Source organism: Diabrotica virgifera, chromosome 1 (assembly GCF_917563875.1).
Source record: "Diabrotica virgifera virgifera chromosome 1, PGI_DIABVI_V3a".
In the NCBI taxonomy this organism is placed as follows: Eukaryota; Metazoa; Arthropoda; class Insecta; order Coleoptera; family Chrysomelidae; genus Diabrotica; species Diabrotica virgifera.
This window is the reverse complement of record NC_065443.1, coordinates 160,832,026-160,849,342: the sequence shown is the minus strand read 5'-3', so window position 1 is coordinate 160,849,342 and position 17,317 is coordinate 160,832,026. Positions and strand designations below refer to the sequence as shown.

The following is a 17,317-nucleotide window of genomic DNA, read 5'->3' as shown; positions in this document are numbered from 1 at the left end:
ATCTAAAATGTTTTTAATGTACATATTATCAGCTGTGATTCACCCAATCACCTTCACAAGTTCGGCCTCTCCTTTCCAAGAAATACCACTCCATAGCACTATGCCGTCACCACCAAAATTAACATTCTCTATGAGGTAACATCTGACATACCGTTCAGCATATGGAAGCAAGATTTACAAAACTTCATCTACAGAAGAGATGGCGAACAGTATGTCAGTTGTTACCTCATACAGAGCGTTAGTTTTGGTGGTGGCGACATATTGCTACAAAGCGGCTAAGACAACGCGGATGTAATTAGGCGAATACCAACTGACATTATGTACATTGAACGCATTTGAGAAGATCATGTTTTGTCATTTGAAAGCCATATTGGATATGACATGTTGGTGCTAATGGTCGTCTTCATGCCGTTAGCATAGTGAATACTTACCTTGATGAGATTCAATTTATAACTTATACTGGTCAGCACATAGCCCCGATGAGATTAAAATCCGATTATAGCATTTATATGATATTTTAAAACATCGCATTCGGAAAATAAATCCTATTCCTATGATACAGAGAGTTAAGGATAACAGCACAAAAAATTTCATTCCATATGCATATGCAATATTTTTGTCCGTGAGTATTATCAAACCCAGTGTTTAGAGATTATTATATTTCTCGTCAGGTGGTTAGCTTTTAACATACTCTACTAAAATTATCCTTACGTAGTATCCGTACTGCATAATTTTACATGAATGTTTGTCTTTCGGTAAGTAGAATGAAGAAAAATATTTGTATTAAGTGGATTTTATTGTAACACATTAATTAAAAACAATCTCTAATTTTTATTTTAAAAAGTGAAGTTCACTCATTAGCTTCTTTCTTTAATGGATATTCGAATTCCATTTTTAGAGACTAATATAGTCTCCGGTGCTAGCTGAAGTTCATGAACGGGCGTTGCTGGCATCAATTCAAAATTTCTTAAAATTTTCGATAGCGTACTTTTTACTTCTAGTATTGCAAATTTTTGACCTAAAAACATAAAAAATATGATTAATTTAGGAAAAAAATATTATGTAATATTTTCCTAAAATTTCTTCAAAGGGTCTTTAACTGTTTGACAATATACTTTTTACTTCTAGTTTTGTTTTCATTTTTTGGTAAATAGTGGAGTCAATATAGAACGAAAATATGCATTGTTTAGGAAAAATTCAAACAAACTTATATTTTTCTAAAACTTTTTCGTTAGTTTATATACATGTTAAAGTAAAAAGTTCTACTCACAGATTTAGCAGCTAATTGTTTAAACCATAAAATTGTTTTGTATAAATCATTTTACTTTGTAAAATGGTGAATATTATGTTTCTATTTTGTTGTTGATTATGCTGAATCCGGCATTATACAGTATGGTGCAAATGAAAGGAATACATTCGTTATTTCGTAAACCGGCGACTTTTAGAAAAAATCCCGAAATGGATCGATTTTTATTTTAAACTATATTTTGGCATATATGTCATACTAGTGACGTCATCCATCTGGGCGTGATGACGTAATCGATGATTTTTAAAATAGGAATAGGTATGGTCTGCTAGCTCATTTGAAAGGTCAATTCTCTATTCTGCAATATAAACATTTAGATAATTATTTGCACAAGGTGTCCAAAAACATTTTTTTAATTAAATTATTTGACAAAAAAAAAAAGAATGCATGTAATTTATTCAGCTCAAAATACATTTTACTGCTGCCCGTAAACAGAAAAAAAAATGTTTATTTCAGAAATAAACATTGCTTTTCGATTAAATTCAATGTTTAAACCAGCTCCCGCCAGCCACCTGCCTCTTGAAACTTAAACATTTACTTTAAGCGAAAGCAACGTTTATTTGTGATATAAACATTGTTGTCTGATTTCTGACAGCAGTAAAATGTATTTTGAATTAAATAAATTACGTACATTCTTCTTTTTTTGTAAATAATTTAATTTAAAAAAATTTTTTGGCCACAAATATATAAATAATTATGCAAATGTATATATTACTGAATAAATAACCTTTCAAATACGCTAGCACACGACCCCTATTCTTATTTAAAAAATCATCGATCACGTCATCACGCCCAGATGGATGACGTCATTAGTATGACATATATGCCAAAATATCATAATTTAAAAATAAAAATCGACCTGTTTCGGGATTTTTCCGTAAAGTCGCCAGTTTACGAAATAACGAATTTGTTCCTTTCATTTGCACCATACTATATTTTATGGCATTACAATTTGAGAATTCAAAAAATATCTTATACCGTATGTCTGCGTACAAGGACATAGAGGACTCTGTTTTATTATACGAAATTAAATTTATTCTTCATAAAATGCTCTGTGTAGTCTAAAATCTAAAACTCAACCATGAGACATAAAATTTTATCATATTATAATATTATACGAGTTATGTCAAAAATATGAATTTCGTTAAGAGTAAAATAGCTTTATAATTCTGGATATCAAAAATTGTTATTATAAAAAGTTGTTTGGAATTAAAAACTATGTTTTAATATGCAATTACATCCTTCTAATTGAAAAAAAACATTTCAAATTTTTCTCAAATTTCGGATAAACAACATCATTTTATTACAATTATGATACCTAACTATTTTATCATTTTTACGAAAACAAGTTATTCGTTATAAAATACCAGGCATACCTGGTCTAAAATCTAAGATACGACCATCAGATTTTCAATTCTACCGGGTGGTGAATCGTAAAACGGGCCATAGGAAACTCAATGTAAAATTCTAAACTCTTGAATTCCTGATTCCCTAATTATTTTACATCAAAAGTCATGAGAGAATATTTGTAGAGGATTGAAATCTGTATTAAAATCAAAAGATAAAATTGTTCTACGATTTAAACGCATTCCAAAATTTTGAAAAATATAATACATTTGCAACAATAGGTATGTAGTATGTGTGTAAAAGTTAGGCCACACGTTACTATTTAACTGACAGTGCTCACACCATTGACTTAATAAAAAATCTTTATTATTAATACTTTCTCCGCAACTGAGGGTATCTTATCAACTGTATTGTTTTTAAACAATAAATAATAAAATAAAAATATTGACAGTTCAAAAATGTGAAAATAATAACTTCATTGTGACACATTATTGCACTGTGTGTGGCCTAATTTTGGGCTGAAAAACTAAAAAATGTATTACATTTTTACAAAATTTCGGAATATGTTTAATTCGTAGAACAATTTTAACAGTTGTTTTCAATACAGGTTTCAATCCTCTACAAATAGTTTCTAATGTATTTTGATGTAAAATAATTAGGGAAGCAGGAATTCAACAGTTAACATTTTACATTGAGCTTCCTATGGCCCGTTTTCCAATTCACCACCCGGTATACGAGATATGTAAAAAATATGAATTTCGCTTAACAGTTAAATAGTTTTATAGTTCACAATATTTCAATTAGAAATGTGTAGTTAAATATTGAAACATATTTTTTAATTATAAACAACTTTTCTTTTGACATACCTCGTATAAAATTAATAAAATTTGATATCTCATTGTTGCATCTCAGATTCTTTACGATGTAGAGGTAGAGCATTTTATAAAGAATACCTTTTTTTCGTAAAACTGACAACAAAAAATTTATCAATAGGTTCCCAGTTACGCAGATACTCTGTATAAGAGCTCCTCAAATTTTTTATTTTTTATTTTTAAGCATGTTATTTAATGTACTTTAGGGAAGTTGTTCAGAAAAAAGTTTTGATGACTTTGTACAAACATTTTTTAACTGATATTTTTCGGTTTTTGTATTTTTTTATGTTTCTTAATTTGTTCAAAAATAATTTATTTATTTCATGCCTAAGGTAAAATAGTGCATTTTAAAAATTACATCTTAAGCTTTACAAACACCTATCAAATTGTAATATTATATCTGTTCAAACTTGAATAATATCCTCTTAAAATGGTAGTAATTATGTAACACTACGAAGTTTTCAAAAATTACATTTTTTGAGACGTCGCCGTATCATATGAATTAAATTTTTGAAACTTTTTTAATAAAACATCATTTTCGCTATGTTCTGCTATTTTCGACACTGCACTGGCGTCAGCCGGTAAAATAAATAAAGATTATGTATTGTTCGTCCGCTATAACTTTTCCCATGCGTCACGATTCATTTTGAAACAAATTAAGTCAAAACATAAAGTGAAACGTACGCCAATGTGTTTAGTATATAGTATACAGTATACAAAGTGTATATATACACACATCGACGTTCGTTTCACTTTATGGTTTGACTTAATTTGTTTGAGAATGAATCGTGACGCATGGGAAAAGTTATAGCGGACGAACTATATGTATGCATTTAGTAAAATGTTTGAAAGATGACTTGTGCAAATTTGAGAGCTATATATGTAAATAAAATTGTATTAGTTACACATTTTTAAATCATTTTTATACAAAATTCATATATACCTAACTCTCATTTTCCGCTCGCACCGTACTTATGCTCGTATATTTTATTTTCTTTTATTATAACCGTAAGATAGCTTAGTTTATTGTTCTTCTTTCATTTCCAATTTTTAAAATTTAATTGATCAATTATTTAAATAATTATATTAAAAAAACTCAACCCTGCGCTTCGTTGAACGCTACTATAGAGTGCGCCAATGTTTGTGAGAAGAATGATTTTATAATATAAAAATCATAGAAGCTATAGATTTAATTTTAGAAAAATCTTTATACAGAGAGGGGCTAAATTATGGAATAAATTAATTTTATCTAAAATGGACCACTTTGGAGAAAAATCGCGAAACAGGTCGATTTTTATTTTTAAATTACAATTTTTTTGCATATATTTCATACTAGTGACGTCATCCATCTGGGCGTGATGACGTAATCAATGATTTTTTTAAATGGGAATAGGGGTCGTGTGGCACCTCATTTGAAACGGTGTTCAGTTCTCTATTCAGTAATATAAATAATAATATCATTATTTGTAGAGGGTGACCAAAAAAATAATTTTTGAATTAAATTAATTGACGCAAAAAGAAGAATGTATGCTGTCAGTAAATAGAAAAAAATGCTTATTTCACAAATAAACATTTCTTTTCGCTTAAATTAAATCACAAACAGCCTCCCACCTACCACTTGGCAGTTTGAACATTTAATTTAAGCGAAAAGCAATGTTTATTTGCCAAATAAACATTTTTTCCTATTTTATGAAAGTGATAGAATGTATTTTGAGTTAAATAAATTGCATACATTCTTCTTTTTTCGTCAATTAATTTAATTCAAAAATTTATTTTTTGGCCACCCTGTATAAATATTGATATTAATGTTTATATTATTGAATAGAGAATTGAACACCCTTTCAAATTAGGTGCCACACGGCACCTATTCTCATTTAAAAAAATCATCGATCACGTCATCACGCCCAGATGAATGACGTCACTAGTATGAAATATATGCCAAAAAATTGTAATTTAAAAATCAAAATCGACCTGTTTCGGGATTTTTCTCCAAAGTCGTCCATTTTAGAGAAAATTAATTTATTCCATAATTTAGCCCTTCTCTGTATAAGGTTTTTTGTGTAAAATTTTTTGAATTTTTCAATGGCCAGATCAGTTTTTTTTAGAATTATATTTTCATAGGTATTAAAAAAAACAACTAATTTCGCAGTTCATTTGTTGAATAAAAAATGAAACACTTAAACATTTCGTAATGATATTACAAAAAGTTCTATCTTGTTTGATTTTTTCCGTATGCAAAAGCTTTATTGACTCCCCTAAAATAAACTGTTTGTAAACTAGATGTCACCTGGTCCAGCCTAGCTTATTTTGACATGAAATGCCCACTTCTTTGTTGTGGCTACACAGCACAGCACCGAATCTGCTTTTTTACTAACTGTTCACGTCTTTGTTGTGGCTACAATTCACAGCACTAACTATACTCCGGTCAATTTACACATCCGAGGCTACAAAAATTACCATCAAGCTGAAAATTGGCAGGATTGTTCAAAATACCATCATAAATGAAATCTAAAAAGTCCTCATAAATCCGATCCGAACTAAAAAATTTACGCGGGGTCAAAGGTCACCAAATATAGTTTTTAGCGATTTTCAGCGAAACGGTAAGTTTTATCTAGTCATAAAAGTAGTTCTAACAAAAAATGTAGATTAGATAATTATCTATAAAAAATGCCTCATTACTTTTTTCCTGAGAGCCACCGTTTTTGAGATATAACGATTCAAAAAGTGATAATCGTCATAATATGCGCACACGTTTCCACACCACCTCTGAGGTAGTGTATTAGCGCGTTTTTTAACGTGGTTTTTTAACAATGGCTTTTTTTCACGCTCTTCATTACATTACTGGCTGCAAAATAAGCATTAAGCATTGTTTTTTAAAACAAAAAGCTGGTTCGCTTACACGTGCTCTAGTAAGAGGAGGACTTTTGGTCGATGTACTGCGGCTTCTTGTTTTTCATGTTGTCTTTTAATACCTGCAGCAATAGAACACTTTCGAGTATAACTTTTACGAAACTCCACATGTATGATCACAGATTTCTGCTCTTTAAGAAATTCTAAAAATTCATCAGCTCTTTTAGTAATTGCATTGATTAATGTTTTTATACAACGTTCAACGGTAACAATTTCACCTTCAGTTAAAATTTTAGCGCAAATAAAACAATATTCTGACATTTTTGTTATAACAATAAAAATAACACGAAATAGTTTAAAAATATAGGTTTAACACGTATTTTCACTCCGAAGTAGTACTCAAGACTAATTAATACCTCGAGGGTGTCATCTACCTGAAGGATTTCGCCACCCAGGAAGATTACGGTGTAATTTGCATAATAGTAAACAAACTAAACTAGCATAAAGTTTATTGTATATTGAAATATTTATTAGCACTTAGCAATAAACATTTTGCCTAGAAAGTTGTCTTTCATTATTATGTTCAAACCCTTCTGAAAGAAGAATAGGTAGATTAGATTAGCCAACGAACGTGTTTATTCCGACAAAACCCATCTTTACAAATTGAATTATGGCGCATAAATAAAAAGAATTATTATAAGTTAATACTTTGTCATATCAATTTACTATTTTTGTTGGGATTAAGCCGTAAAATCCAAATAATCCTTATTATTTTCGCGTTATATTAATATTGTAAAGATTTTTTTGTGGCACTCTAATATAATACAGCTTATACATTGCCTCCCGCGGTAGAGCGCAAGCTGTATAGTAGAAAATTTTATATTATTATATGTAATATAAGTTAAGTTGACCGATAGAATATTATGTTTACTTGTATTACAGCTTCAGTGATGTATATACCTGGTGTACTAATACATTATATTATGACGATTAGAAGTCTTTCAACTTTTTGAATCGTTGTGTCTCAAAAACGGTGGCTTTTAGGAAAAAAAGTATGGAGATTTTTTTATAGATAATTATCTAATCTACATTTTTTGTTAGAACTAATTTTACGATAAAACTTACCGTTTAGTTGAAAATCGCTAAAAACCATATTTGATGACCTTTGACCCCGCGTAAATTTTTTAGCTCGGGTCGGATTTATGAGGACTTTTTAGATTTCATTTATGATAGTATTTTGAACAATCCTGCCAATTTTCAGCTTGATGGTAATTATTGTAGCATCACTCCTATTTTTGAGTCTAACTGGACGGGTCTACTAAGCGTTGCACAATTTCACACATTACACATTTACACAAGCTCGAACGGTTTAGTCCTCTTGAGCCTTCGCATCTGAGGTTGATTGACAAGAAGCTGTAGTACATCATGCTTGGCATGCTTATGGAGCATCTCTTCACATCTCCTTCCGGCTTTCTTAATTTCAATTAGAAAAAATTTGACTTAAAAGTCTCTACGTAGGTAAATCACTATTCCGAATATACCAAGGAGCACCTACAATATTCCTTAGTATTCGGTTCTGGAGCGTTTCTAAAATTTTATATTAATTGTAGGCCATAGGTCGACATCGGTTTCAATATCTGTTTATGAATCAGTACTTTGTTCTGGATGGAAAGCTGAGAGTACCTACCTATCAGCCAATACATATTTTTGTACTGTATCTTTACCTGTTCAGTTTTCTTTTTAACATGCCCCCTCCATTTGAGTATATAGATAGATAAATAATTTTATTAACCCTTGGTTACATACACGCATGCATAGGGCATGTCAAAAATTACAATAAACATTCCAACACTACAGTTACAAACAAAAGTAATATATAGTACAAGACAAATAAACAATAAGTTGCCAATAATTATTGTATAAATCATGTTAAATACAAAAATTAAAATTCGCCCCAGACATTGGACACCTTCTAAAATTAGAGCTAAGTATTCTGTAAATTCAGGTACTGAATAAAAGGCATAGCTTATTAAGAATTGCTTTAAGCTTTTTTTGAAAAGTTCTTAGTGAATTAAACTAGATGGTAGTGTATTAAAAAGTAGGGAGCCTGCATATTTAGGAGTTTTTCTAAAATTAGTATGAATATGATTGGGAAAGATAAATTATCCCGACATTTCTTGTGTTATATGCGTGTAAGTCATTTGCTCTTTTAAGATCATTATTTAACTTAGTGAACGTGTGTGACAACAACTTATGGATATATATTGAAGCAAGCATAAAAATGTTATTATTTTTAAAACATTGTCGACAACTGACTTTAAAGCGTAAACCAGATATTGTTCGAATTATTCGTTTTTGTAGGACAAATACTCTCAAACTTTCCGATGCCTGTCCCCAAACAATAATGTTTTGACTGATTATGGAATACACTTGAGAATAGTATAGTGTAACCAACGCATTTACAGTAACTTCGTCCTTTAACTACAATATCGCGAAATATGTTCGATTCAATTTTAAACAGGTATTGTTTACGTGTTCACGAAAATTTAAAGTATTGTCCAAAATCGTGCGAAGAAAGTTAGTACTATAAACTGATTTAATAATCACGTTTTCTGTAATTTCGAACGCAGAAGTACTTATTTTTCTTTCACCATAAGAAAACTGGATACACACTGTCTTATTATTCCGCTGAGACAAGTAAGGTGGTATCATCTGTATACATGAATATATGCAGAGATAGTTTTTCTGAGATATATTCAAAGATATCATTTATATAAAGAAAAAGGAGTAGTGGACCTAGTACTCCACTCTGAAGTATTCCTAAATTACTAGAGTAGACTTTCGATGAAATATTATTGATAGACACAAAAAGTGGTCTATTCGTTGTATACGAATATATAAATGAGTTAAGCTGTTCGCGAATGCCTATAGCTAAAAGTTTTTCTTTTAGACATACTGGATCAAGAAAGTCGAAGGCCCTGGAGAGATCAACGAATATTCCAAAAGTGTACAAATTTTGGTCGATTTTTTCATGAATAACTTGAATTAAATCTACTATAAGTAGCTGTGTCACATGAACGTCCTTGTCGAAGTCAGTGTTGTTTACTACTTAGGATTTTTATTTTACTTAAAAATGACGTAATTATACATATTATACACTACTTTTTCATAAGTTTTTGCGATAACGTTTGACGTCCGCATATAAACTCAGGTATTTCGCTGTTTTTTTTTTGTTAGGAACAAAGTTGTCGATTACATAATTGGAAGATTGTTGATTTTCTTGTTAGTAAAGTTAATATAAACTGATTTCTGTGCATTAAACATAATATATATATATATATATATATATATATATATATATATATATATATATATATATATATATATATATATATATATATATATATATATATATATATATATATATATAAATAATATACAGGTACCAATATAAAATATAGATAGAACTATACATGTATAGATCTTTATTTTATTTCTGGACAGGGAGTGCAAGTGTCCTTGCACCTCGCTGCCGGTACCCATGAACCTTAGTTAAGTGCACTTTACATCAACAATAAATTGAACAAAAAATTGACAAAGTTATTCAAGGCCAAATTTGACGAGTACAAAATGTTTGGTTTGTAAAAGAAAATGAAGGAATTTGATGAAATAGAACAATTGGATATGTTTTATTTTGTCAAATTTCTTTATTTTCTTTTTATTCACGGCAAAATTGGATGTAGAATTGTGTTTTGTATAAGCCAAATTTGACCTTGAATAACTTGTTGTCAATTTTTTGTTCAATTATTGTTGATGTAAAGTGGACTTTAGGTAGGTATAAAAATTTGATTTGCTGTGAATTGCGTAACAGGGTCCCATCTGCACCCTGATATTTTCAGTAATGTCGCATTCAATCGTTTCGTTCGTATATTGACGTCACCAAATGAATGAATTAGGTTCACGAGATTTTGTAACAGCAATACCTATGCAATTTCTCGGACCAGCACTGAAAGGAGTGTATACGTATGGGTTTGTTAATTTTGCATCTTCAAACCTTTCTGGAATAAACTTAAGAGGTTCTGGAAAATACTCTTCACATCTATGCATAGCAAAAGTGGACAGCAAGATATTCATACCCTTTGGAAGTAGATTTCCATCTAAAAGTAAATAAGAAATAATTAATAATTGCAAAATGAAACGATATACCTAAATAAATAAGAAGCCAGAAATTGGACTTCGTAAGTCCTACGTTTTCACTCAACTTGGCCGGAAGTAGAACCGGAAGTTGGTATTTGAAATTTTCGTGTAATTTTATATACGATTTCACTAAGTTTGAATCATTTTTGACAAAACTTTTTAACCAAAAACGACATCAAACCCGGAACTCAATATTTGAAATCGACTTTTCAATACGCGATGGTTGATATATCACATTATGTAGTTTTTCTGCGACCATAATGTGAGATTTCCTATTATACGTTTACGTATAAAAATTAATCTGTTCTCTTGCAATGAAACTTTAAATATAGACCTAAATTACTTGCTGTACCACTCACATCAATGTGAGCAGTCTAGTGGGTTCATGGATCAACTCCAGGTGTGGTACAAATCATTTAATGTAGTAATAGAAAAGTCAAAATAGATCTGCGACACAAATAAAGAGGATGGCGATACATTGGGTCGACTTGTATTGACTCACATTCTTGACAGAATGCACCTTAATATGATTAGAACTAATGAGAGAAGTACTTTTATAAATTGTGTAGTGTAACTCTTCCATGATAAAACAGACGATTTATTAGTAAGCTGGTGATGTGTTTGGACAAACGACAGTTAGAATTTCTAAGACTGAATAGTCTACCTTAATGATTTTGCCAATCGCTACCTTTATTAACTTCAGACCAAAAAGATAAATTGCGATGTATCCAGGTAACACACATATCATGAAACGCATTCCGTACTTATACTTTAAATTACATTTTATGTTTTTTATGTCGGATTTGAGATTTCACCACAGGCATTGTCAAACCCTAAAAGTTAGGCAAAAATTGTAAAATAAAGATTCATTTATCCCGCTGGTTTTTAACTTTAATAACAAGTTTGTATTTGTAAAACAATAGGTAGTATGTATTACCGTATTCCATATCTTCTGGTAATCGTCTTCCTAATACAGGCACTGAAGGATACAACCTTAGAGTTTCTTTTATTACCAGGTCCAAATATTTCATATCCTGAAACTGAGACACAGTGGGTTTAGCATCTACAAAGTTACCAAACATTTCCTTTTGTTCCATAAATGCTTTTTCCTAAAAAAGAAATGTATCTCATAAAGTTATTTTCCCATCTTACATAATGACCATCAGACTAATTACCCAGAATAAACACCATGTGGGAACTACAATTATTGTAATATATACTATAAAATATTATGAACTGGAAATCCATCAGAAGGGACACATATCGTCGCCTTAGTACTATAACTTGATAACTCCAAAATTGACGTTTTTGAGATAACTAGTTCACAAGATGTATTTTATTTGCCTCTATATTGTGTAAAAACTTGATAACTAGCTTTAAACGGGTTAAGTATTTATTTACGATTGACGAAAGTTGATAAAACTCAAATGCCGCTAATATTCAGTGCTAAAACTTGACAAGATAAGTTATCAAGCTATTTTTTAATAGAAATAATCGTGAATACGACATACACTGAATGCTATAACTAGATAACTCGAGGTATCTAGTTTTAGCACGTGTTTCTCTGAAACCATTGAACTTACCACATAATTGCTATCTGTTAATTCGGTTCATTTTAATGCAAGAATTCGAGAATTGTTAGCAGATCTGGCAACCCCCATGGCAGGGGGCTAATTTTCAACAAAATGATGTTTAAAATATTAGTTGTGCTAAAAGTTCACTTATATGCGACTTAGCACAACATGCGGCATTACCAAATGTTAACATTATGGTAGTGCTAAAAGTTGATAACTTTAATTTTTCATGTTTTTTTCCATATTGGAAAACAAATTTACACCATATTCCTAAATAGATCAGTTGCCAAAAAGTTAAGGAACAGTATTTTAGAGCCGCAGAGTGAATTCCGTATTTACCAACATCATGGGAGCAGCACAAATATCTTTAAAATCTTTAAACTCGTTTATCTCAAAACTACTAATTTCGAGTTATCAAGTTATAGTATTAAGACGACGATATGCAAGCTACCTCAGTAGCACTGGAAAGCAATATAGGCACATTGATAACGTCCGCTATCCGTCCGTCTATCTTTAAAAAATGACTACGAAAACTATATACGGTTGGAAATTAGAGAGATATTGCAGAGCCACTTTTGCACTTGTTTTGCATGCACAGTAGAGCATGCGCAGTTGTGATATTTGGCTTGCGTTCTCTCTCTCTCTCTCTCTCTCTCTCTCTCTCTCTCTCTCTTGTCGTTTCCTCATTACTGAGGATCGTGACTACTTCCAATATTCCTAGCAATGTTTGTCTGTTGGTCTCTATCATCAGCTGCTCCAAGAGCTTCGCAGAATGAGTTTACAGCTGAATTCTTTATTTGGTCGGACCATCTAGTTGGTGATCGTCCTCTTGATCTTCTCCCCGGAACGTTTCCAGAAACAATTAATCTCTCCAAACTGTCGTCACCTCGGCGAACCACGTGACCAAAAAATTGCAGAATTCGTTGCAGATATATTGTGGACAGCCTTTTTTTAATATTGAGTTGGTTTAGAATGGAAACGTTTGTCCTATGAGCTGTCCAAGGTATGCGCAGCATTCTTCTCCAGCCCCACAACGCAAAGGCATCAATTTTTTGGAGCTCGCATGCGCGAAGTTGCCAATACGCATGCTTGCATGTACCGTATAGAAATAGTGAGAATACAAGGCCATTCATCAGTCTCATCTTGATATTTCGAGAGATAGATCTGTCTTTCCAAACTTTAGTTAGGCGACACATTGCATTTTTTGCATTACCAATACTTCTCCGAACTTCTGCTTCACAGTTACCATCGTTAGTTATACTAGACCCGAGATAGACGAAGGTGTTTATTATCTGGTATTCCTGTAACATGTTAGTTACTTGAAGAGTGTCGAATCTGTCGACCACCATTATTTCTGTCTTAGCTTTATCGATTTTCAGACCAACTTTATCGATTTCGTACTCAACTCTTCGCAGAAGATCAAACAGTTCTTGCTCATTTGCTGCTATAAGTGTAGTGTCATCAGCAAATCTTAAATTGGATATTTTCCTACCAGCTACTGTTACTTCAACGGCCCATCCTTCTAAAACCATCCTCATGACATGTTCGCCATAAATGTTAAATAACTCAGTTGACAACACGCATCCTTGTCTAACACCTCTCTTGGTCTTGAATTGGTTTGAGAACTTCTGATCTAGTCGTACTGTCGCTATATTGGATTAGTACAGATTTTTAATAAGTGTCACCAGGTGCATTGGTGCGCCTATTTCTATTAAAATTGACCACAGATTTATCCAGCTTGCACAATCAAATGCCTTTTGGTAGTCAACGAAGCATATAATCATAGGTACTTGAAATTCTCTGTACTAAATTTACAATCAAGATGCAGTAGAAATAAATAAACCAAGACACAATAAATCCTACTAGGAGCACTCCGGCATCATAATTTACAACGTATGTATAAACTTTGGAAATAATGATTTGGGTTTTACAACGTATATACATTGTAAATTATGATTCGGGAGTGCTCCCAGTAGCATTTAACGTGTCTTGGTTTTTTATTTTTACTGCATCTTGATTGTAAATTCAGTATAGACTTTTCAATAAGTTGTCTCAGGTTCAGGATTTGTCCCCTTGTATCTTTACCCTTTACAAACCCCGCTTGTTCCTGAGGTATTTAGTAATGTAGATAGGTTTTAAATCTGTTTTAATAATATGCAACAAGATTTTACTAGCATGTGTTATTAGTTACAGTGTGCGTTAGTTTTCACATCTGCTAGTAGTTCCTTTTTTATGTAGCGGGGTATAAATTGAGGTACACCAATCAGATGGCCATTTTCCTGAATTCCAAACAGCGACACATATAGAATGGATGCCATGTAATCCTTTGTCACCTAGTAACTGTAGTATTGCACATGGTATTGAATCAATGCCTGGGTATTTATTTCTCTTTAGTGATTTAATTGCATCTTTGACTTCAGCGAGTAAGACAGTAGGTTCTCTAGGGTAGTCAGAGGGTCTCTGATTTTTTGCTGATACCTACTTCGTTATTTTTATATAGCTCGCCATAATAGTTTCGCCATGTTTCCAATATTTCGTCAGTATCGGTCTTTAGATTTCCTTCCTTATCTATTACAGACCACGTTTGGGGTTTAAATTCTCTGGTAATGAGTTTGATCTTCTGGAATAAATCCCTCGGTTCATTTCGACAGTCATGTTACTCTATCTCTCTGCATATTTGAGAGATGTAATCAGCTTTGTCTTTGAGGCACTCTTTTTTGATTTCTTTCGATAACGCTCTGTATTCATCGTTTGTTCCGTATCTAGTTTTATGTTCTTTTCTGCGTTTAATCACAGTCCACGTATTATTGGACATCCATGGCTTACGGCCAGTGGAAACCGCTGCCTCACAGTCTTTTGCAGTCTTGATACCTTATCTTTGAAACAGATCCAAGTGCTCTCAGGGTCACTATCTACTTGGTCTAAAGAGAGAGCTTCTTCTAGGTTGTGTTGGAAGTCATTGATTTTTTATAGATTTAGAGACATGACTTTTCTCTGGGTTCTTCTTTTGGGGACTTTAAAATGAAGTCGAACGTTCAATAATATGAGTTGATGAGCGCTTCCACAGCCTGCGCCAGGATATGTTTTACAGTTGATGGCCGACGACTTCCATCTTGATCTTATTAGGATGTAGTCTATTTTATTCCTTGTTCGTCCATCTGGGCTGCGCCATGTGTATAATCTCCGTGGATGATGTTGATATAACGTGTTTGTAATTGTAAGATGCTGATTCTACACAGAACTCCACTAGACGGTCGCGATTCTCATTTCTCTGTCCCAGTCTATTTTTGCCCAGCACTCCTTGAATATTTTCATTAGATGACCCCACTTTGGCGTTACAATATCCTAAAATTATGATGAGTTCACCATTCGGAATAGCGCGAACAGTTTCTTCTAGACGACCGTAAAACCTGTTGATGTCTTCTTCTTGTGCAGCTGTTGTATGAGCGTATACCTACATAATGTGTAGGGTATTGTCATCAATAGTAATATATTTAATTACGTAGTCGTTAAATTTAGAGGGTAAAATTATTGCGACTCCATTTGTACTTTTGTTATCTGGGCCTGAAAAATAGACGACATTGCCAGCAGTTGTTTTAAAATGCCCTTTACCACTCCAGTGAGTTTCTGAGAGTCCCAGTACCGAAAGATTGTGGTCTGACATTTCTTTTTCAATTATGTGTAACTTTCCAGGGTTTTGGATCAGTCCCTAGACGTTCCGTGTACCAGTTCGCTGAGATTTTCTTAAATTAAATGAAAATTTACCGGTAGCGGGTAGGAACTCCTTTGGACAGTCCTATCAGAGAAAGTGAATCAATCCCTGCCTTCCGCAGATTCCAGGGGTTTCCTGACCCGGGAAACTAGTACCTGTTTAGGGTCCCTGGTCCAGGGTCACGGATGAAGACCACAACGGTATTCACGGCGGAGAAGAACATCTTCGGTACGGTGTGTATGGCGGAAGTGGCGACCCCTGATTTTAGGGTTGGTATAAAATTAAAGGGGGTAGGTGGAACTCCTTAACCATGGTGAAGGCAATTACCTAAGAGACGGTCACTCTAAATTCAAAACTCTGGTCCTCCAAGCTTGGAGGTTGAGGCAATGGGCTTGCTCCTCATTCCTCGGAAAAAGTATATTGCAAAAAACCCGAAAGTAAAGCCTCGGAAAAAGGACGGACATTCTGGAAAACGAAATTGGCAACGAAAACCGATATTGAATGTTGGAACGTGGAATATACAGGGTATTAAAGGAAAGACTGCAGAAGTTCAGCAAGAAAGTTTAAAAATGAACATGGACATTCTAGTGTTAACTGAGACCAAGAAGAAAGGACAAGGAGTAGACGATGTAGGAGAATATGTACACATATATAGTGGAGTCAGAAAGGATGAACGTGCCAAAAGAGGAGTATCCATACTCATTCATAAGAAGTATAAAAATCATATAACAAGTTGGCAAGCAATAAACGATAGAATAATAACAGCGAATTTTATCGTAAAGGGGCGTCGTTTATCAATTGTAGGGGTATACGGACCGACTGATGATGCTAAAGTGGAAGAGAAAGGACAATATATCGCAACCTTAGAAGACACCATAATAGAAATCGGTAAAAGTCGGGAGCTCTTAGTTTTAGGAGATATGAATGCACGCGTGGGCAAAAAAATAGGAAGTAATGTCATTGGAAGGTATGGAGAAGAAATCCTAAATAATAATGGCGAGCGGTTAATAGAACTTTGTACGCGAAATGAACTAAAAGTCATGAACGGATTCTTCAAACACAAAGATATACATACTTACACGTGGATTCAAACAACACGCAATTTGAAATCGATTATTGATTATCTAATTGTGGCCCAAAAAACTAAACTGGGAATCCTTGATGTTAGAGCATACAGAGGAGCAGAAACTGGAAGTGACCATTACTTGATAAAATCCAAAATAATACTGCCTTCATGGGCCCAACAGAAACAGGGTGTCTCAGACTCAGGGAATGGACAGAAAATTGAAGCGGTTCGATATAATCTAGAAAGTTTAGAACACTACAGTACAAAAATGCTATACAGAAGCCGACTAGATAATATATTGGATGAAGAAACACTGACACAAAACATAGAAAACGTACACCAACACATTATTTCAAGTATACACCAAGCCGCCAAAGAGGCGCTAGATATAAA

General features: G+C 32.8%; 1 protein-coding gene across 3 annotated transcripts in view; it reads right to left on the bottom strand.

The window, feature by feature from the left end:
* Positions 1-777: 777 nt before the first annotated feature.
* Positions 778-17,317, bottom strand: part of LOC114338629 (cytochrome P450 4C1-like) — a 132,988-nt gene continuing 116,448 nt past the window's right edge. For 2 of the 3 annotated variants that reach the window (XM_028289225.2, XM_028289227.2), the window contains 3 exons: positions 11,510-11,681; positions 10,359-10,532; positions 778-1,018 (listed from right to left, as the gene is read on the bottom strand). In XM_028289225.2, the coding sequence (XP_028145026.1) occupies positions 858-1,018; positions 10,359-10,532; positions 11,510-11,681 (507 nt within the window). In that variant the 3' untranslated portion in view covers positions 778-857. The remainder of the gene's footprint in view (positions 1,019-10,358; positions 10,533-11,509; positions 11,682-17,317) is intronic. The other variant, XM_028289226.2, reaches the window with a different exon arrangement.